This window comes from Mizuhopecten yessoensis, unplaced genomic scaffold (assembly GCF_002113885.1).
Source record: "Mizuhopecten yessoensis strain PY_sf001 unplaced genomic scaffold, ASM211388v2 scaffold1313, whole genome shotgun sequence".
Classification (NCBI taxonomy): Eukaryota; Metazoa; Mollusca; class Bivalvia; order Pectinida; family Pectinidae; genus Mizuhopecten; species Mizuhopecten yessoensis.
In genome coordinates, this window is record NW_018403984.1 from 1,432,513 (window position 1) to 1,456,109 (window position 23,597).

Consider the following 23,597-nt stretch of genomic DNA (forward strand, 5'->3'; position numbering starts at 1 on the left):
CCCCCTTTTTCACTGGGATAAATTAGGCTTTTGAGTGTAATATTTGTATTATAAATGTTGTCTCAGTTTAAAATGTATCAGTATGTGAAGGAGAGTGGTGTACAAGTAGGAGTGAGGTACCTGTAGATGTACCTGTAATACATCTGCATGTAGTGAGTATACTGATATTATATAGGACAAATGATGTACTTCTTGATATAAATTTTGCATCACTGTATGATATTTATGGGTGCAGTGCCTTAATATTTGTGAATTTACATATATGTGACACAGTTAATTGGTTTCCTATTTACTTGATATGGACTTTATCTTCTGGAACCAATTAATATCGTCTTTATATACATTTGGCACTGCACCCATTTTCTTGTGAATAATGTTGATTTCTATAATAAATGTTAACTGGCCTTTTTTGTCTGGTTTTGTTATGGGCGGTTGGGTTGATAATTTAATATTTCCGGTAACGTTAAGGTATTTCATACAGGCTCTATGTCAGTGTATATAGTATGAGATTGGCTGATAACTTTTCCTCAAAATGATAAAAATGTGGAAGTTGGTTAGTTTTAAATAGGTTTGTTATATGCACTATTTCTGTTTATATCCTATAGCTATAAAATATGTTAAATTCTGCCTAAAATGTTGTTAAATTATCAAGTTAACAATAATTTTAGCAAGCGGAATCAAATTCTGAATTGACCGCCATGTTTGAAACTCCGTCTCCCTTCTGATATAGGTCAGACATCTATATATGGGTGTCATGATCATGACCCAATATGGAAATTGTAGTTAACATGGCAGCATCAGTAGTAATACTATATTTGGCCATGCAGGCCATATATAGAACGGATAATTGAGATTACATCACGCTTGATCTGTCATGGCGGTCGTTTCTATTTTTTCCCCCGTCGTCCATCCGTCAACTTTTCCTTTAAAACGCCACTAGTCCTGAATCGTCAAGCAGATTTTGACTAAATTTGGTCTGGAGCATCATTAGGCCAAGGGGACTAAATGTTGTATAAATGGTCAGTGTAGCCCCCCCCCCCCCCCCCCCCCGGGGGCAGAGGGGCGGGGCCCAATAGGGGAAATATAGCAAATCTTTCTAAATCCTTCTTCTTCTGTAGGAATGAAAGGATTTGTTTCATATTTGGTCTGAAGCATCCTTGGGTGAAGGGGAACCAATTTTGTATAAACCACAGGTCTGGCCCCCCAGGGTCCTGAGGGGCAGGGCCCAATAGGGGAAATATAGCAATTTCTTTAAAATCCTTCTTCTTGATCTGGAGTAATGAAAGGATTTGTTCCATATTTCGTCTGAGGCATCCTTAAGTGAAGGGGAACCAATTTTGTATAAACCGTGGGTCTGGCCCCCTAGAGGCCTGAGGGGCAGGGCCCAATAGGGGAAATATAAAAATTTCTTTTTAAATTCTTCTTCTTCTGTAGGAATGAAAGGATTTGTTCCATATTTGGTCTGAAGCATCCTTTGGTGAAGGGGAACCAATTTTGTATAAACTGTGGGTCTGGCCCCCCAGGGCCCTGAGGGCAGGGCCCAATAGGGGAAACATAGCAAATTCTTTAAAATCCTTCTTCTTCTGTAGGAATGAAAGGATTTGGTCCATATTTGGTGTGGAGCTTCCTTGAGTAAAGGGGAACCAATTTTGTATAAACGGTGGGGTGGTCCCCCCTGGAACTGAGGGGCGGCGCCCAATAGGGGAAATAGAGGTAGAACCTTTATAATCCATCTTTTACCAGAGGGATTAAGATATTTTTATCCTAATTTAGTCTGGAGCATCCTCGGGCAAAAGGGACTCAATTATAGGGGAAAAACATAGCAAATTTTCTAAAATCCTTCTTAGGAATGACAGGATTTTGTCCAAATTTGGTATGAAGCATCCTTGGGTGAAGGGGAACCAATTTTGTATAAACAGTGTGTCTTGACCCCCCTGAAGGCAGAGAGGCGGGGCCCAATAGGGGAAATAGAGGTAAAACCTTTAAAATCCTTCTTCTACCATAGGGACTTAATAATTTTAGGGATTTTATCCTAATTTAGTCTGGAGCATCCTTGCGCCAAGGGGACTCAATTTTGTATAAGCAGTTGGTGTGGTCTCCCAGGGGGCACAAGGGCGGGGCCCAATAGGAGAAGTAGAGGAAAAACCTTTAAAATCCTTCTTCAACCATCAGGATTAAGGGATTTTATCCTAATCTAGCAACCTTGGGCCAAGGGACTCAATTTTGTGTAATTGGTGGATATGATCCCCCTAGCTAGAGGCATAAAGGGGTGGGGCTCTGTTTGAAGTTTGTTCTCGCTATATCTCAAGTACTGGATGGATCTGTCTAAAATTTCATATGTACTTACAGCACCTATCATGGAGTGATATATCTTTACTTCATACTTATTATTTTAAACATATTCAGGTGAGCGATACAGGCCCTCTGGGCCTCTTGTTCAACGGATCTCTTTGAAACTTAGTAGGCAAAATAATCATGATATGTTGTTGTGTTTCCTTGAAAAGAATTTGGATTCGACAATTTTTGCAAAAGTTATTGCCCTTTGTTTATTTCAGTATTTGATTTTTGTCCGGCAATCTCCTCCTACATTTCTTCAACGAATCTCTTTATAACTTGGTTTACATTAAAACATGATATGAAGTTGTCTCCCTTAAAAGAATTTTGATTTAAAGAATTCTCCTACATTTTTTGACACTCCAGTGAGATTTCGTTTAAACTTAGTAGGCTAAATAATCATGTTATGTTGTTGTGTTTCCCTGAAAAGAATTTTCTCCTACATTTTTATAGCATTTCAGCTAACCACTCTTTGAATGATGCAGATCTCTTTTCAATGTAAAAAAGTATATAACACTGTATGGCATTCGACGGGCGTATATTGTTCCACCCCCCGGTACTCTTGTTCTATTTTATATATAACTTAAGTACAGAATAATGCTAATTTTGTTTTGATTATCATTTGTATACTGTATATTATTATTGATAACAAACAAGGAACCTATCAATAACATAAGAAATTGAATGATAAATTTCATTAAGTTCCTCTCTTTATTTGATAATGAGATTAGTTTGACCAGGTATCAACACACTGTCAATCGGATAAATGTTGGTAGGTATCCCCTCAAGCATACGCAATCACTAGTACTGGTAACACTAATTATAATTATTCCAAGCACTAGTAAGGTTGTGACAAAGGTCATAAACTAAAACCATACTTGTGTACTTACAGGACTTTATATGAAACAGGAGCAAAATGTAATTTATAAGTGAAAATTTCATATGTCCCGAAACGACTTGTTACCAAAACGACTAGCCTTCGTAAATTCATTAGTAACATTATATAATTATCATTCCACTCTGCTTGATCAAATCTGTTTCTATCTGACTTAAAGGTTTTCCGCCATGGAGACAGAAGTCCTACACATTCTTTTCCGAAAGACAGATATCAGGATCACTGGCCACAGGGACTTGGTCAACTTACAAAGGTAATTATAAATCCCTGTGTACAATACCATCCTTGTGTACAATACCATCCTTGTGTAAAATACCATCCCTGTGTACAATACTATCCTTGTGTACAATACCATCCCTGTGGACAATACCATCCCTGTGTACAATCCCATCCCAGTGTACAATACCATCCTTGTGTACACTACCACCCCTCTGTACAATACCATCCCTGTGTACAATACCATCACTGTGTACAATACCATCCCTGTGTCCAATCCCATCCTTGTGTACAATACCATTCTTGTGTACAATACCATCCTTGTGTATAATACCATCCTTGTGTACAATACCGTCCGTGTGGACAATACCATCCTTGTGTACAATACCACCCTTGTGTACAATACCATCCTTGGGTACAATTCCATCCCTGTGTACAATACCATCCCAGTGCACAATACCATCCTTGTGTACAATACCGTCCCTGTGTACAATACCATCCCTGTGTACAATACCATCCCAGTGTACAATACCATCCTTGTGTACAATACCATCCCTGTGTACAATACCATCCCTGTGTACAATACCATCCCTGTGTAGAATACCATCCCTGTGTACAATACCATCCCTGTGTACAATACCATCCTTGTGTACAATACCATCCTTGTGCTTTTATTCTTATTTTAGATATTTTGAATTAAATAAAGATTAAATCAAATAAACTTATTGAATTTCTCTCGGAGTAAAACTTATGTTACAAAATCTTTAAATTACATTGTGTAAAAAACAGTCTAAGGTCATGATACTTTTAAAATTAAAGATTGTTATGAAGACAAGCTATGTACCGGTAAATCTTTTCATACACCCCTGATTACAGTGTTGAGGCAACTGTCACTGTACGTACCCAAATCGGGACAGTACCCAAAACGGGATACTTATTGGGGGAAAAGGCCCAAGAATAATCGAAACTGTCATTCAATGCAAAGAAGTACTTTTATGTATAAAGTTTCCATTTGATCAATTTAACTGTATGTAAGCTTTATTGGCTGTTGATTAGGATTTGTTAATGGACACTTTAAAGGTAAGAAAAATGACCAAAACAAAACTTTCCTGACTTACTTGCCAAGTGATGCTAATTACTGGATATGTTTTTCAAAAGTCTATTTTATCAAAACTAATGCTAGTTTGGAAAAGAAATTTAATATAAAAATATTTGAAATATATTTTTTTTTTCTGCTGATATTGATCGTTTATCCCCAAATATTCGCTAAATTCCAGAAGTATCTCTTTCAGGGTATAGTTACGACGTTTCAAGTGCCTTCATAACCCTGATGAAATTTTGCGTTTTCTTTATAGAACCAAGCGCCCAAAATATCAAATTGTAATAAAAATGAAAAGTGGATAGTATCTATTTATGAAAAATGAACAAACATTTTTGGAACTGATTGTAGGGTATAATATCTAAAAAGTATCCCGATTTGGGTACAGTGATGATAATGGTCATCTTTATGAGAAAGCCAAGATCAAATAATGTAAACTTGGGTTATAAAGGTTGCTTAATATCAAGTAAATGTCAATAAATGACATCGACTCATTTTGAAGGTCGCAGATTTCAGATGTGTCTTCCAAAAAATAATGCGGTCAGGAAGCCACTTACAAAATGTAGGCCTTTTGTGTGCATATTGCATTACCCGGTACATTGTTTGTATCCTATGGCATAGTACTTTTATAATGTTTGATAAAAACATGATATCACAGATAAGTCAATCCGTTTTATTGGTGACATTGCATTGTTCTTGTCTTTCTTTAAAGCACAAATTTCCAGTCAAGTGAAAAAGCAGATGTCTAAACAATAGAATATTGCAAAATCAAAAATTCATAATAAGTTTAAATTTTAACAGTTTACGTTTTCAGGCTTTGTATGGTGTAATTATAAACATACATTGTATAATCAATGCAAAATTAGGAGAAATTTGAAATTTCACTGTAATATACTGAAAAACAAATTATGTGAATTTATGTTTTGAAGATTGTGAAGTGTTCAAAGGTTTGGTCTTTGTAATATCTGATGGTATGATGTAAAACATGACATATATTTGTGCTTGTTTGTGTGTTTTTCAGATAGGAATGAATCAAGAATATGGACTTGGGAAATTTTTAAGAAAACAATACATACTTGAGGGTACTTATGATGCTTTCCTGAGTTCAAATTATAGCCATTCAGAGGTAATGCTCTCAAGGAATCATAGATTATCATAAACATTAGCATATGTACATACATCATTAGAATATTTTGATAAGAGAAATGCCAGTATTTTGTAATTATCTTTTTTTCAACCATTTGTTAGGAAACTGAACATATATAGTATCTTATATTAACTTTATTTGTTTTACAACAATTATGAAACAAGTTATTTCAACTTATATTAATCACTCTTATTGGCCTGGATGTAGCACACAAGAGTTCTTAGGGTGGGAGGAAACCAGAGTACCCGGAGAAAACCCATGTGGTCGTGCAGGTGACCCTTCCCATCAGGGAATCAAACCCCTGCCACCTTGATGAAAGGCAAATGGGCTATCCTCTGCACCACCTGACCACCCAAAACCTAACAGTTGTGTTTGTCAGTGGTTGTATTATACATGTACTTGGTCTGCATGTTCGACTTTCAGCATATGGGCTACTTGTAATTGTGTAAGACGACTTTAAATTGGGTCTTTGAAATAAAGAATAGATTGTTCATCACTGCTCTGCATCTCAAGTTTATATTTCATATATATAAAAAAACACCAAAAAACCCCCAAACAATTATTGGCGAGAGTTGATGTCCTGGAGAGCTTGTTTAATTTGCCACTTTCTTTACCGGTAACAGTTAGAGTAACAAAAAAGGAGTAATATATTCATTCAAGATATATGGCATTGTAATAAAATTTCCTGATGTTTCAGATTTATGTAAGAAGTACAGATAAAGATCGTACCCTGATGAGTGCCTACTGTGTCCTCAGTGGACTATATCCTCCCAATGGTACCGACCAACAGTGGAACCCAGATCTGAACTGGCAGCCCATTCCCGTCCACACCAAACCGCTTGACGAAGACTTTGTAAGCTGTCATACTGTGCATTTTCAAATACAGTACAATTCATATTTTAGATTTTTATGTACTTTCCCCTTTAGGGAAGTCAAAGGGAATGCAAAGTTACCCGTGCCCGTCCCCCCCACCCCAACCCACTCCCACCCAATTATATAAAACTTAGGTAATATGAGAAAATCTCAAATGAGTTTGTATTTCAGGGTTCAAAGGTAAATGTACATATGCATGCCAAAGTCATCATTACTATTTACAAGATACTATAAAACAATCTTTAGATGATGAGGACCCCCCACTCCCAGGTGTATCATGGCAGGGCATATAAGTGGTTGTTTAATGGAAAATATCTTAAATCAGTATCTCCTCTCAAAGCTTCTATTGGAAATTTTCATAAACGACCCAAAATAATAAAGGTAAGAATTTATACGTAAGAATAAAGAGGCTGATTGTGACGTGTAATGGCCTTAGCCTTTAAATGGCATCTCCTCTAAAAGTTCATGTGGATTTTACCAACAGGAGCATGTCCGTGTCGTCCGTGTTGTGTGGGAACCAAGTTGTCCACTAATGACCTGAGTGGTTTCGTTATGATGTGTAATTCGTCGGAGGTGCAGAGTAAGGAGTTCAGCCCTTTGTATAGGGTGTATAAGGGTAGCACAGGGTGGTGCGGGTGGCATGTGATGACGTAGGGTGGAGTAAGGTGGCAGGGGTTGCTATGGATGGCTCGAATTGGCGTGGAGCGATATTTTTGTTGTTGTTGACTCATCGTACAGTGGACGGGAATAAAATAAGGTAAAGACACAATAAGAAGCAGGTGTGCAGTGTATTGTAACAATAAGAACAAGGGTTACAGATAATTCTATAGATTCCTTAGAGATGTAGTGGTATGTGGTTCTGTATTTGTGTTGTTGCATTTATAGGGTCTGATAAAGCTTCGATGGCAGCAATTAGGTAGAGGAAGGTATATGATGCTTGGTTGTGCTGTGACTGTATGCATATGTGTCTCTTAACTCATTTACCCCTGAAATTTCATAATGAACTATTCCAACCTTTGAATTGGAAGACTTTAAATGTGTCTTCAGGGGTGAATGAGTTAAGACTCCATTGGTGAGTGTAGTGGTTATTGCAGATGTTGCATATCCATTTCTCTGCTGGCGAGATGCAGTGCGTTACATGGGCGACCATGCAACTAGCGAATGTTGTTGTGATCGTAGCTTTGGAGTCATTTGTTTGATGTTGTGTACGTTGGACAGTCTATGACGTCAAGTTGTGTGACGTCATAATCTCTGCGCCTGAATAGTTACTTGATGTTGCATTGCTGTGATCAGCATCATCAGAGAAGTGTGTCTGATGACATGTGTGGAGAGAGAGGTTTATTGGGGTGGCTTGAATACCTTTGGTGGTGTGTTCCCTTAGAGGTAGGTCTAGTAGTCTGGCTATTAAGGTGGTCCTACACGGACACTTAATGTGGTAAAGTACAAAGGAGATGAAGGATATAGGAATGACTGACAATTACAATTGTAAATTGTTTGTGGATTTAGACCAAACTTTCATGAAATCATGCTTAGTTGATAAAAATCAGAATTAATACATAGGAAAGGGCTGATCCTGGGTCGATCCCACCCCAAACCCTCATTGTACTGTCGACATGATGCAAACAATTGACTTACATCTCTTAACCTTTCTGGGGGTTTTGGTGGGTTATTTTCAACTACAAACATTCCATTAAATTATCCATATATGGTTGGGATCGAAACTTGTATTCATTAAGGAGCTAATCTCCTAGGAGGTGCCTAGGGCTGGGAATTTTATTATTATTAGTGCAAAAATGTTCACATGATACATCTTCTCTAAAAGTTGCTGGTGATTTAGACCATATTATTTAAAATATTTCTTCTCTCGATGCCCAACTTTAGGGGATGATTGCCCCACTGGAGTTTTATTCAGTTGAAGTGAAATCTACTTAACAGTAGTGTTAACACTTATATATGTGTATCATTCAAAATTTCACTCAGGTGACTGTTAATTCACAGGGCCTCTTGTCTATTGTTTTCTGTAAATTAGTATTTGTTATCTTTATCCTTTTTTGAAGATAGTCATTGTTTTTGTTAACAGATAAAAAGATTCAAAAATAAATACAAACTGTATTTTAGATATTTTATACCATTGCCTCTGCAATTGAATGTACATACTGAATACTTTATATTGCATAGTGAAACTTAATATTTTATATTGTATAGTGATATTTAATACTTTATATTGTATAGTGATATTTAATACTTTAAAGTGTATAGTGATATTTAATACTTTATAGTGTAAAGTGATATTTAATACTTTATAGTGTATAGTGATATTTAATACTTTAAAGTGTATATATATAGTGATATCTAATACTTTATAGTGTATAGTGATATTTAATACTTTATAGTGTATAGTGATATTTAATACTTTATAGTATATAGTGATATTTAATACTTTATATTGTATAGTGATACTTAATACTTTACAGGGTATAGTGATATTTAATACTTTACAGGGTATAGTGATATTTAATACTTTATAGTGTATAGTGATATTTAATACTTTATATTGTATTGTGATACTTAATACTTTATAGTGTATAGTGATATTTAATACTTTATAGTGTATTGTGATATTGGAATCTTTACATTTTCACAGCTGCTGAATATGAGAGCTCCATGTCCAAGATTCACTGAATTACTAGCTAAATTTCTGGCAAGTGAATTCATAGCCAATTTCACTGCCCAACATCAGGTAAAATTGTTTGATTTTATTAGTTACACAGTTTTACTGTTATAATACATTTGATTTAATTGTAGCACACAAGTTTGTCATTAGTGGCCATTATATCACTATAAAGAAAACTTCTCATTTCAAGATATATATGCAAGACCACACGAGTGAATATATATGTCCATGAAATAAATGAGTGCTTTCTGATTTGTTAGAAAAATACAAGTGTGTGGTCTTGCTTTTATCACATACTTTCCGTATTTGGTAGAGATCGATACAAAGATTTTATAAACTTTGATATTTTTTGCAAATACCGGAAACTTTTCAGTTCGCCATGACAAGGCGATTCCCTTAAAAAGTAGTTCCGGCTAGTAGGTAAATACAACATTCAGTATTGTACATGTGCAATACAGAACGTTGTATTTCATGGTCTGAAAATTGCTCGTATTACTATAACAAGATTCAACAGGTATGTGATAAAACATTTGTATATATGTCATCACTGTATTGAAATTAAAAGTTTTAAAAGATTGATAATTCCTGATATTTCACTTATAAAATTGTAATAAATATGTATACCAGGGTAATCTCTGTAGGTGTCATAATATTGCAGCATTTAATCTACTGTACAAGCAATACATACTGACCATCAATGTCAAGTTTCCCCAGTGTCCACCAATATATATTGTAAACATGGGAGGCACTCAGACTAACACTTCCCTTTCCTGTTTACATTTAACAAGAGTTGTACGAAGGGTAATTATAACCATGTACAACCAATGTGACGAGGAAAATCAAGCATTTTGTACTATACTTGTATTCATTTTCAAAATGGTAGTAATTATGAACTGAAAATAGATATTTTCTGAGATTATATTTTCTAATTTGAAGTTGAAATCTTCACCAACAGGATCTCATAAACAAAGCTGCAGAATTGTCTGGACTTCCAGCAACGTTAGTTGGCCTGATAACTATTGTGGATCCCCTGTTCTGTGAGGTTTGTAATACACTATAGCTACCAACCTTAGTTGGCCTGATAACTATTGTGGATCCCCTGTTCTGTGAGGTTTGTAATACCCTACCAACCTTAGTTGGCCTGATAACTGTTGTGGATCCCCTGTTCTGTGAGGTTTGTTATACACTACCAACCTTAGTTGGCCGGATAACTATTGTGGATCCCCTGTTCTGGGAGGTTTGTAATACACTACCAACCTTCGTTGGCCTGATAACTATTGTGGATCGCCTGTTCTGTGAGGTTTGTAATACCCTACCAACCTTACTTGGCCTGATAACTCTTGTGGATCCCCTGTTCTGTGAGGTTTGTTATACACTACCAACCTTAGTTGGCCTGATAACTATTGTGGATCCCGTGTTCTGTGAGGTTTGTATTACACTACCAACCTTAGTTGGCCTGATAACTATTGTGGATCCCCTGTTCTGTGAGGTTTGTATTACACTACCAACCTTAGTTCGCCTGATAACTATTGTGGATCACCTGTTCTGTGAGGTTTGTAATACACTACCAACCTTAGTTGGCCTGATCACTATTGTGGATCCCCTGTTCTGTGAGTTTTGTAATGGATAACCAACCCTAGTTGGCCTGATAACTATTGTGGATCCCCTGTTCTGTGAGGTTTGTATTACACTACAAACCTTAGTTGGCCTGATAACTATTGTGCATCCCCTGTTCTGTGAGGTTTGTAATATACTACTAACCTTAGTTGGCCTGATAACTGTTGTGGATCCCCTGTTCTGTGAGGTTTGTATACACTACCAACCTTAGTTGGCCTGATACCTATTGTGGATCCCGTGTTCTGTGAGGTTTGTATTACACTAACAACCTTATATTAGTTGGCCTGATAACTATTGTTGATCCCCTGTTCTGTGAGGTTTGTAATACACTATAGCTACCAACCTTAGTTGGCCTGATAACTATTATGCATCCCCTGTTCTGTGAGGTCTGTAATGTACAACCACGTTAGTTGGCCTGATAACTATTGTGGATCCCGTGTTCTGTGAGGTTTGTATTACACTACCAACCTTATATTAGTTGGCCTGATAACTATTGTTGATCCCCTGTTCTGTGAGGTTTGTAATACACTACTAACCTGAGTTGGCCTGATAACTGTTGTGGATCCCCTGATCTGTGAGGTTTGTAATACACTACTAACCTGAGTTGGCCTGATAACTGTTGTGGATCCCCTGTTCTGTGAGGTTTGTATACACTACCAACCTTAGTTGGCCTGATACCTATTGTGGATCCCGTGTTCTGTGAGGTTTGTATTACACTACCAACCTTAGTTCGCCTGATAACTATTGTGGATCACCTGTTCTGTGAGGTTTGTAATACACTACTAACCTGAGTTGGCCTGATAACTGTTGTGGATCCCCTGATCTGTGAGGTTTGTAATACACTACTAACCTTAGGTGGCCTGATAACTGTTGTGGATCCCCTGTTCTGTGAGGTCTGTAATACACTACCAACCTTAGTTGGCCTGATAACTATTGTGCATCCCCTGTTCTGTGAGGTCTGTAATGTACAACCAACCCTAGTTGGTTTGATTATATATAACGGATCATTTGTTTTGTGTCGTTTATATTATTACACCACACCAAAAGCTGTAATTCTTTCCAATTAATAATTACTGTACATCATGTTATTTTCGAGGAAGCGTTATTTACGCACTTTTGAATTTCACAGAGAGATCCATCTACCAAATCAACAATGCAGCAAATATTTCCATATCTGGGCATTATAGTAGGATCTAGTTTGATACTAAAGACGAAGAATACCATTTTAAAATATCCGAGTGTTTCTGCTTGGCCAATATTTAATTACGCTGGCACTGAATGGGAGGCACATACATGGACATTTACATTTCCACTGCAACTTCTTCTATAGCAGTACCAGAAGGAATGGTGTTTATAGGGGCTATGAAACCAATATTAATTTGATCAGTGTAATCTGGATAAACATTAGACTTTACAGGAACTTTGATGTAGCTATAAATCTGAAATTCACCATTAACCAGCTAGAGATGTGGTAACACATGAACATTGTATAATGTGTACCGGGGTATTTGTGTTTTGAGTCTTATGTAGAGCATCATAACCAATCCTGTACCAGAAATAAACTTAACTTAACTTATCCTCAGAATGTCATCCGTTGATTAAAAAATAAGAACAAGAGTTTGTCATACTGAACTGTGTGTTCCAGTACACCAATAACCTGAATATGTCTGAATGGGAGCAGGTCATACCACTACATCCCTTACTGACTCAACTCTTGGATTTCCAAAACTCGTACATGTTTTACACAGACGAGATGGCCAAGCTTAGAGGAGGTAAGTTTTTAATTGTATATGATTATATTGTACTGCTTTTTTACAAAGGATATACCTGTAGTGTTGTCTGAAGAGGTATAGTGTCCAACCTGAAACTTCTAGCTTACAGGACATAATGGAATCAGTATAATTGTATATAATGTATGTTACCGAGTACCATTTTGGCTCTCGTTAACATGCAGATACCCTCCATCCATTTCTGAATGTGGTTTCGAGAGATTTTGTTTAAACATTGAGTTTAAGGTTTTCTTGAAGTCCCATGTAGAGTCCAATTTAAACTTTTATCAGTTGAATTTCTCACTGTTTCATATAACTATATACAATCAAGTCCAATTGTTAGGAAAACATTGACAATAACAACTAATAACTTGAAGTAAAATAATTACCTGTACAAGAACTTTTAATGTCCCAGGGTCACTTTTAGATCACCTGGCCCAAAGGGCCAAGTGAGCTTATGCCGTGGCGCAGCGTCCGTCGTCAATATATAATTTTAAACAACTTCTTCTTAATAACCACAATTAAGGCCTAGGGTGAATAACCAAAATGCCAAGGTTGATGATATTTGGCAAGTAGCATGCTAGGATGAAGGGCTACCAAGTTTGTTCAAATGAATGACCTTTACATTTATTCAAGGTCACATGGATCAAATATGTTCAAAACCTTTTACCACTTCTAAATAACCAGGAGGCCCATGATGTTTCTATTTGGCCAGTAGCATGCTAGGATCAATATCTACCAAGTTTGTACAAATGAATGACCTTGGCTTATATTCAAGGTCACCGGGGTGAAATATGTTTAAAACCTTTAAATGACTTCTTCTGAATAACCATGAAGCCCAGAATGTTATTATTTGCCCATTAGCATGCTTGGATGAAGGGCTACCAAGTTTGTTAAAATGAATGACTTTGACTTATATTCAAGGCCAAAAGGGTCAAATATGTTTAAAACTTTAAACAACTTCTTCTGAATAACCAAAAGGCCCAGGATGATGATATCTAGCCAGAAGCATGCTAGGATGAAGGGCTACTAAGTTTGTTTAAATGATTGACCTTTTTCATTTGAGTGACCTTGACCCACTTTCAAAATTCACATTGAGTCAAAAATGTATAAACATTTAAATGACCTAATCTCAAAAGACAAAAGGTGTAGGGAGGTGATATTTTGCAAGTTGCGTGCTGAGATGAAGGGCTATACAGTTTGTTCAATGTAATGACCTTATTCGACTTTCAAGGTTACAGGGTCAAATCTTTTAAAATCTTTTAACAGGTTCTTTTGAATATATGACTTATAGTCTTAAATACTGATATTTTGCCTACATGTAGCTTTATTTTAGATCACTTTTAAGGGTACAAGTGTGAGATTAATACCAGGTGAGCGATGCAGGCCCGTTGGGCCTCTTTTTACACCTAAACATGGAATCTACCTAAATGCATTAATACATTTTTTTTCTAATCACATTAAATCCAATATTTATAGATTTAAAACTAAATGTCCTGCTTTGTGTTCCGCTTAACAACCACATTTGCACTAATGCAGTATATACAGGATTTCAAAAAGGTTCGAAGATCAACATTTGTGAGTGGAAGTCTCAATGTTTCAAAAGATTTCCCAATGATCCTTCAATGTTCAAAACCTGGAAGTTTGACTGTATTTGATTTATAAACAAATGTAAAGATAGTGTAAAAATAATCCAAACATTCTTTTCATGATGACCTCGTGTATCTGATACTTTGAACTTACAGGTTCATTATTGGGGAAAATTATTGGAAATATGGAGAGCGCTTTAAACCCTCCATCTCCAACACAACCTTCTCCAAAGATTTACCTGTATTCAGCAGTAAGTATGAATTTCCCACCAATACACCTGTCTGTCTTTTGATCAAATCATAACAAAACAATACAAAAAATTTTAAAAAATTCAGCATGGATTCATGATCAGATATAGAATTACTGGTTAGGGCTGTTCTATATATGAATATTTGGGGAGAGGTCGTAAAAGGGCATCAATATTTTAGAATTGGTGGTGGAAAACAGAAAAATCTGAAATAGCCAAAACATTATGACACTTTAATTAATCCTTTTAGCAATAAACATCTAATTATACCAAGATCTTCTAGTCATTGTGAAGATGTGGACCACTTTGACGTGAAGATGTGGACCACTTTGACGTGAAGATGTGGGCCACTTTGACGTGAAAATGTGGGCCACTTTGACGTGAAGATGTGGGCCTCTTTGACGTGAAGATGTGGGCCTCTTTGACGTGAAGATTTGGGCGTCTTTGACGTGAAGATGTGGGCCACTTTGACGAATGATGAGCTTGTTTCTCTCCTAATTTCATTTTACTGCACTTCAAATGATTAAACATCTTATTATGATTATTTTTTTAAATCTCTTACATATATATATTTTTCTCTTTTATTTTAGCATGACACCACCATTGTTGCTCTGTTACGAGTGATGAATGTATTCAATAGTAGGACACCTGGGTATTCCTCGTGTCTGATGGTGGAGCTATGGACGCCAGAAGGACAGGGCAAACCCTATGTCAAGGTCCTCTACAAAAATGTGACGGACTCTGACAACCTTGTCGTACTTCACATACCAGGTAAAGCTGTGGGATTTTAGGTCACTTATCAAAGTTTTGCCCGAGTCATTCAGATGACCTATTCTTATTGTCTTTTGTGTGTTGTCATAAATAATCTTTAAAGAATTATATTTTCGACTCCTTCAAACCTTCAATAAGATTCATCAGTTTGGATATGTAATATCAAAGTTTTACTTTCTACACAAACAATGTATGTATTAAATGTGTCACAAGACGAAATGGTGAGGTCCCTTTGTCAATTAAGCTAGGACTCAAAACGTGGTATGGTTCAAAGACTGATAGCATTCCTACAGTGACAGTAATAAATATAGTTGATGAAAAAAGCATACTAATCAGCATTATAATACAAGGCATTTATCTCAATATGCATAAAATAAATATATATACGGTAGTGTGATGTGTACATGATGTCTATGCAAAGAGCCTGAAGTTCACACGTAAAGAGGTAGGTCAAACTTTATCCTTCTTGAATTTAGCAGAGTATATTCAAGAAGGGATGACCATCAGGGGGATTATAAGGGGCAGAACAGTAAGGGTTAGAACAGTAAGGGTTCACAGAGTACAAAACTCTCAAATGACATCATCTCTTGCTGAAACAATCCAGTGAATTTTTAATATTACCCCATAAAATTATCCTTAGATTATGAGGTAAGATCTGTAATCAAGAAAGGGCTGACCCAGAGGGCTTATGGGGAAGAGCATAAAAGGTCACGGAGTGTAATATTTTGAAATAACGCCTCTTCTTAATCTTACAAGTGTATTATCACCAACCTTCCGTAAAATGTTCCATAGATCGTAATCATAGTAAAAATAAAATAAAAATATATTTTAACAATTTTTTACAGTTGACCAATTATGAGTATTAAATTAATATACATTTTATTGTTTCCTTTTACAGGATGTGGGAAGAACTGTACATTAGAAGACTTTACCAAGCTTTTAAAAAACAATGTACCAAAAGATATTCAAGCAGAATGTAACCCTAGTCTGCAGCAAAATTCTAAATCAGGTAATTAGATTGATGTTTTCTGATGTTGTAGTCACCTTCCCACCAAACAAGTGTCTATTTGAAGGACATACTTTTTGCTTGCATCTGTATTCCTCAAGGAGCGGTGCTTGCTTACCATATTCATCAGTATCTAAAACTACAAATGGTTAATTTTCAAATTACAAAGATATACATTGTATTAGTAATATATCAATATGGGGCAAAGAAATAATTCTTGCAGTGTAGAGACAATATGATGTTGTCAAGTTTTCAAAGCAATCCGCTCCTTTATCGAGACACAGAAAAAACCCACAAACAATTACGTAACATAAAACCAATATCAGAAATATAATAGGATAGAGCTAAAATATTTTGAAAGCAATAAGCCCTTCGGCTAGCGTTAGCATAAAGGCAGTAATATATTAATATATATACAGATGAATATATAGAGGCCCCCTTTTCTTACCATCGTGATTAACAGTGTGTTTAGTAGTTAAGGTTTTGTCTTCGTTTTAGCTTCTGAACCTCTAAAAGTTATTTTATGACACTTCATAATAGTATGTGATCTTGAACCAGGAAAGGACAGCCTAACACACAATATTTATTGTAGACCTAAAGTCACGCTTTTTGTCCTGTAGCTTGCAAGGATGTATGAAAACATGAAAAAATAGTGTGAAGCCAGGCCCTTTGGGCCTCTTCTTTATGACCCCATGTAGTTTTAAGGTATTATATTAACCATAACATTGCTCTATGAATGTCAGTACCTTTTGTCACTATCATAACTACGGAATGGTTATATTATATACATGTACTATAAATTAAAAACCTCTGCTCAGGTGTCTGTTCTAATTAAATACTTTAAGACACCATTTAACTACGATGTATTATATATATGCAAACTCCAGCTTTTAAAGACATTCCAAACATTTTCAAACATATACTATAAAACCTCTCTACCGGTACTCTGGTGTCTGTTCTAATTAAATTCTTTATATTTAGACACCATTTAACTACGAGGTATTATGCAAACTCAAGCTTTTTAAAGACATTCCAAACGCTTTAAAATATATTTGAGTATGCATCATTTATATTAAAGCAAACTGACAAATTAACGAGCATGTCAACTGAAAGTAAACTCATTAAGTAGATGGTAAAACAAGGTTTTGTGTTTTTCAGACATCCACGTTGGTATAGTGGTTCTGGGGTGTTTGGTGGCTCTGTTAGCCCTCGTAGTGACAGCCTTGATCACCTTCATCTGCAAGAGACGCCAAACCCTACAGTCATATAGACCACTGTCAACAGACGACGACGACTACGCATGATGCCCGTCTCAATAGCATTACACAACATTGGATAATGATAAACCTACGAAGTCTATCTCCATTGTAGCATTGGGTAAAGATGAATCTGTATCAAAAACGTTCATCACAGGGAACTCTGATGTGAAAAATGTTTGAAACTTTCAAACATTATTTCTTAAAACTGTTGTATTTACATCTTCTCTGCATTGCCAATGTATAAACCTTCCAAAAGTCAGCTCTGAGTTACGATACCATATCCCAGGAGTCATGATTGTGATGTCAGTACACTTGTGATGTCATAATCTTAGTATTTTAGTTTTATGTTCTTCTGTTACTAAACATATACCGCAATACACAACAGAGACCGGCAAGATGGCTGTTACATTACCTGTGCTTTTATTATCCAGAATGCAATATTACAATTTACAACCTTGGAACCAAATCTGCTCATAGCAACCACTACATTGAAATATATGTCACTGCTGTCTTTTGGCTTTTCCATTTGTTGGAAATCTACCACAGATTTGAAGAAATTCAAATATCAGTTAATTGTCAGAATCAATTAAAAATAACAAAAAAATATAGAATTGCATTCTGTTTTTAGGTATTTTCCTGTAATTCTTAATAAGAATCATTGACAAAATATGCATGATGGAACTTAATTAAATTGTCTGCAGCATGCACTCTGTTGAGATTTATAGGGCAATAAATCTGAAAAGAATGCAATTTATTTCTCAAATAGTCTAAGAAAATAATCATATTTTACACAGATACAAAGATACACAGATATTTTGTTGGAAGTACTGTTCAGTTTACAGAGAAAACAATAGAGATATACCTTCCAGGGATTATAAATGGTTATAATTAATTATTTTTAAAAAACAATCATATCTATCTGGAATTGTCCAGAATACGAGGTATTTTATTTTACAACCATTTCGGGCCGAACAAAGTAGTTGTTATTTTCAGGTCTCTAAACATTTTGAAAGGTTATCAGGAAATGATTTTCTTTCTTGAGCTGAATTTAGTATTTGCTAAATGTAATATTTAAATTATGACAAAGTAACATGAAAAGACATCATCATGCCTTTGAAGAGACCATCTGGAAACTTCATAAGGAGGTTTTCAGAACCACCACTGTCTTACTGGTATCCTTCTCTGTGCATTGATCATGAAAAAATTGGTTGATAATTACAGATTTCCCCTAAGGTAAATCTACCTGTTAATATATTTTTATCTACATACAGATATTTCATTGAATCTAAATTAATCAAATATCCACTTATGACTTTGATATTAAACATTTTGTATCCCTTTATACAATGTATTTTGTTTACATTTAATGTAAAGATACTAAAGTCTGACAAATCTGTAGTATGTTATTTCTCACAGTATTAGGCTGCTGTCTCATCGGTCGTTTTAAGGTAAAAGGTACCACTGCATCGTTTAAAATTGTAAAGAAGAGTTCAATTAATTATTGTTTTCTTTTTTGCTGGGAATAACCTCCCTTCTAAGTAAAAGATGAAGCAACAAGAAGTTTTTTTTTTCTAGCTTAGAGTACCTTCCCTTGTCAAGTTTTTCATAGACTTTGCGACCCATAAATTGAACAGTCATTTTAAAGCCGTGCTTCTTTATACACTGATAAAGAGTAGGTTTCTCACTGCAAAGGCCCTGCATTTGACCTGTGAGCTTGCTGTTTCCAGTTTTATATTTTTTATTTCTTTTCTCAAACATTCTTTATTCAAATCGCTTCTTTTGAAAAGGACTTAAACAAATAAATCACAATGGGGCTGTTGTAAAAATATAGTTTGAATAGGGTCTTAAGTTTAATGATATGTCATGGTATCACAGACTTTCTCTGTCAAGATGCTGATATTTGACATATTTTGTAAAATACCCATTTGTCTTTCTTCTGTTGTACAACACATATACATGACAATGTAATGTACTATTGATACTTACTGTTACCAGAGACGTATGTACAGGTAACAGCAGAGACATATTATGTAGTATATTTGAATAATGCATGGTTGACTTGTTGAAAAAACAGTGTTTAGTTTTTAAAACACGATAATATCAATTCCATTGTTGTCATGCTTTATATTTGCTGATCTTGGGTATGTTTATATTGAAATGTATGTACCGGTACAGATGTTAAGTGCCTTGAAATATTTAAACTTGTGTCAATATTTTCTTAACTGTTATTCGGATCTTTAAACTTCAATGAGGACATTGTGTTAAATTGTTAATAGAATCATGTCTACAACTTTAGTTAGGTATTGACAAAATGGATTTGTTTTTTGTCTATTGCCATATATTGCAACTTGGACAAGAATGTCCAGAAATTATGCTTCAAGTTAGTCACATGATGACCCTCTAGATTTCTATAAAGGGCAATCAAAATTGCATTATGTAACAATAAGGAAATGCTTACCAGGTATGTTCATGGCTTAAAATAAAAACAATATTTTTTTCACTAAGGTCATCTGAAATTGAGAAAACCCTGAATAGTCGATTGTAAGTGGATCTAGGTAATGAGAGTTGTCTCCCCTAAAACCAGTTAAAAAGTTGAAAAACAATTAATTTATTGACTGTCTCAATCATTCAAGTATTTTAATGACAGTGACTTTCAACAAATGTGAAACCATTTGGTCATACAACCAGAATGCAGCTGGATAAAAGTCAAATAATCAGTAGTAGAGACTCAAAAGGCAAATAAAAACACTTTCAAGTGTTTATAAGGTCTTCTTAGATCTTCACAGAATAAGGATGATGCAAATTTTTAGGAATAATATATTATATTCCTCAATCTGATCAAAATTTGGACCATATACTGTATAACATTCCTCTAGGATACTCTTCAGTAGCTAAATAGGTTCATGTCTTGTTAAGTGCATCGAGTCTGTATAGTCATGGCCGCTAGTAGAAATACACTGTCTTAATTAAATTGTATTGGCAAGTTCACAGCCTTAAACATTCCTCGTCATGTTTTGTTATTTGTGTGTACTACAGTGTTGTATATTTGAATATGACATACTATATTTATCGTGCAATAAGCCCAAAGATCCGGAGCCAACACATTCTCCGACTCTGTGATATGATATGGCCTTATTACTTCAGTGGCTGACTTGTGCCATTTCACTGTTTCGCCACAAAAAGCCCAGATATAGTAACTTTAAATTCTTGTAGTTTCATCTTTTCTGGGCGAGAAAACAAAAGAATGAAAATTAAGATTTGTTCATTCTCATCTTGTCAAATGAGAATTAAGGTTTGTTGATTTTTTGTCCGATAGGGATGAAAAGATGAAAACAACAAGAATGTAGGTGTGTTAATTCTCGCCTCTTTGAAGCAAAAAGACCAAACAACGAAATTGCATATATCAGCCACTGTATATTGCAGGACAACAAATTAGCATTTTATGTATGTTGACTTTTTGCAATGAACTATATTAGAATTGGATGAGGTTGTTACCAGGCATAGGCTTATAGACAGATAAATATGATACTGTAATGTTTTTATTTGTAAATTATGGTGAAATATTATTCTATGATCATGCTTACTGAAAAAGGAGAAATCTTTGTCCATTCAATTACATATTGAGATTATCTACTCTATATAGGATTAATGAAATGGTATTTATTGATTGACATGTATATGGGGTACAGATATTTTGGTACTTAGTGGTTTTGGTATCAAGATGTTTCAGTAATTGCGTAAGATGTTTCCATATTTCCTACGATTTTCAGCACTTGGACCAACATTTCATTACTTTGTACTTTGTTTGCTTTTTGTGTTCTGTATTTTCTGATTTTATATTTAAAGATTCTTTTCATCTTAACAAAAAAACTGAAATAAAAACATCTTATACATACTTTGGTACCAAAACTATCGGGTACCAAAATATCTTTGATTCTATATGTACTATACAATCACCTTGAAACAGGCAGTGTTTCTGGTGTTAGGAGGGGCTGGATTTTCATACATCGTCGGTATATAAAATGCTGTAAACATAAAAGTTGATCTTGCTTATCTTAAAGTATATCCAGATATGTTATTTTTGATGCAGCAACATAATCATTGAATGGTTTTTGCATTTACAGTGTCATTTTTCATGATTAAATTCTGAAGCATTTTGGAAGGATTTGAATTTTCTACCACTTCAAATTGTTTGCTTTTTTTTTTTTAATAAATTTTGTTTGATTTTAAAAAAAATCAACGTTTTTATTCTTGGAAATAACCATGAAAATGAATATCCACCAAAAAATATGTAATCTAAAGTTTATGTGCTTTCAATAGAAATGCAAATTCAGTTTTCATAAAAAAACATTAGACTTAAGTGAGTATAAATTTTTAATCTTTCCAAATTTTGTCCACCTCGTTCACAAAATGTTAATTTGTATTTACTTTTTACCGCAGTACCGGACTTGTATTCGGGTTTAAGCGTTAAAAGAGTTTCGTGAAAATGTACCTCGGCCCAATAATATGCCACCTTATTTGGTTTTTACAACACAAAGTATACCCGAGTTATAAGATTATTTTAAAATTCAAGTGGACAATAAAATGTATATTTATATTTCATTTGTTTGTGTTCTGTATGTGCTGTATTACAATAACACCGAGGATGATCGGGTGGCGCAGTGGATAGTGACCTGCTTTTTGCTAAGACAGCCGGGGTTCGACACCCTGATCAGACATGAAAAGGAATTGGGCAACCTGCCCAATTACAAAAATCACATCGGCTTGATCTGGGTACGCTCAGTGGTTTTATCCCTCATTCAGACTTCCTGCACACATTCATCAAAGCCAACCACAGGAGCTTGTTTCAATCTATAGAAAATAAGTGACGATGTTTATGATTTTGTACTGTATGACAACAACATTCTTCAATTATTATTAATAGTTTTACTTTTACACAAATAATGTACCGCTAAAACATGTTGAAACACTAAATTTAAGATCAACAGGTCCCTTTGACATTTTTTTTTTAAACACAATGTATATATCAAAAGTGTCACAAAGTTTCAAGACCGACTGGTCCCTGTGTTGATGGCTTGAAGGGACCAGTCGGTCTTGAAACAATGCGACACCTTTAATATGTACATTGTTTGTGTATAAAATAGAACTTTTATATTACTTATTTTCAAACTGATGAATCGTATTGAAAACATTCACTTATTATCTGTTAATCGAATAGAGCTCCTGTGGGCAGACAAAATTATAACAATGTTCCTCTTCATTTTACAAAAAAAAATCTTCCTGCTACACTTTCATGTTGTTGGCTTGCTTGGTCGAGAGGACTGATGAGTTTATGCCCTGGCATGGTGTCTGTTCGGGAAATTTTCTTTAAAAAACGCTACTAGTCCTGAAAGGCTATCCAGGAAATGGATTTTGACTAAATTTGGTCTGATCATCCTTGGATAAAGGGGTCTCAATTTTGTATAAACGGAGACTACAAAATAACGATAGTAAGCGTAGCTCTTGTATATTGTTGTATGACCCAACAGTAATACCCATTATATCAACTATTCTCTAAAGGTCAACAGAGCGACTAATAACTTATGACAGACAGACATTTTCATATCATATCAAAGGTAAAAGCTTTGAAACCATGGATTCTGCATACAGAATCCTAAAAAGATCAGACTTTTTAGCTCACCTGGCCCGAAGGGGAAATAGAGGATTTTTTTTCTCCTGCTATACAAGTGAAGGGATTTTAACCAAATGCAGTCTGAAGCATGATTAGGGACAAAAGAATCAATTTTGTATAAACTGAGGTGTGTGGGCCTCCTTCTAAGGGCAGATAGGTGGGGCCCATTAGGGGAAATAGAGGAAAACATTAAAGATCCTTCTCCTTCTGTACCGTTGGAGGGATTTTAACCGAACCAAACTTGTTTTAGAGACTCCTTGGGCAAAGGGAATTGAATATTTATAAATGGAAGATGCAACTTTGTTACTTGTACTCCTTTGATAAACCTGAATGGTACTCGGCAGGTTTTAAATTGAAAAATAAAATACCAGGTGAGCTATTAAGGCCCCTGGGCCTCTTGTTTTGTATGTGGTATATTGACTATTCCTA

At 35.2% G+C, this 23,597-nt stretch overlaps 1 protein-coding gene across 1 annotated transcript in view; it reads left to right on the forward strand.

Annotated features, from left to right (window-relative positions):
- LOC110459645 (prostatic acid phosphatase-like) overlaps positions 1 to 22,094 on the forward strand; it is a 25,983-nt gene extending 3,889 nt beyond the window's left edge. The window contains exons 2-11 of the mRNA XM_021511996.1: positions 3,390 to 3,482; positions 5,566 to 5,670; positions 6,389 to 6,544; positions 9,209 to 9,304; positions 10,194 to 10,280; positions 12,501 to 12,627; positions 14,370 to 14,464; positions 15,052 to 15,232; positions 16,131 to 16,241; positions 17,397 to 22,094. Coding sequence (XP_021367671.1) covers positions 3,390 to 3,482; positions 5,566 to 5,670; positions 6,389 to 6,544; positions 9,209 to 9,304; positions 10,194 to 10,280; positions 12,501 to 12,627; positions 14,370 to 14,464; positions 15,052 to 15,232; positions 16,131 to 16,241; positions 17,397 to 17,542 — 1,197 coding nt within the window. The 3' untranslated portion in view covers positions 17,543 to 22,094. The remainder of the gene's footprint in view (positions 1 to 3,389; positions 3,483 to 5,565; positions 5,671 to 6,388; positions 6,545 to 9,208; positions 9,305 to 10,193; positions 10,281 to 12,500; positions 12,628 to 14,369; positions 14,465 to 15,051; positions 15,233 to 16,130; positions 16,242 to 17,396) is intronic.
- The last annotated feature ends 1,503 nt before the right edge of the window (positions 22,095 to 23,597 follow it).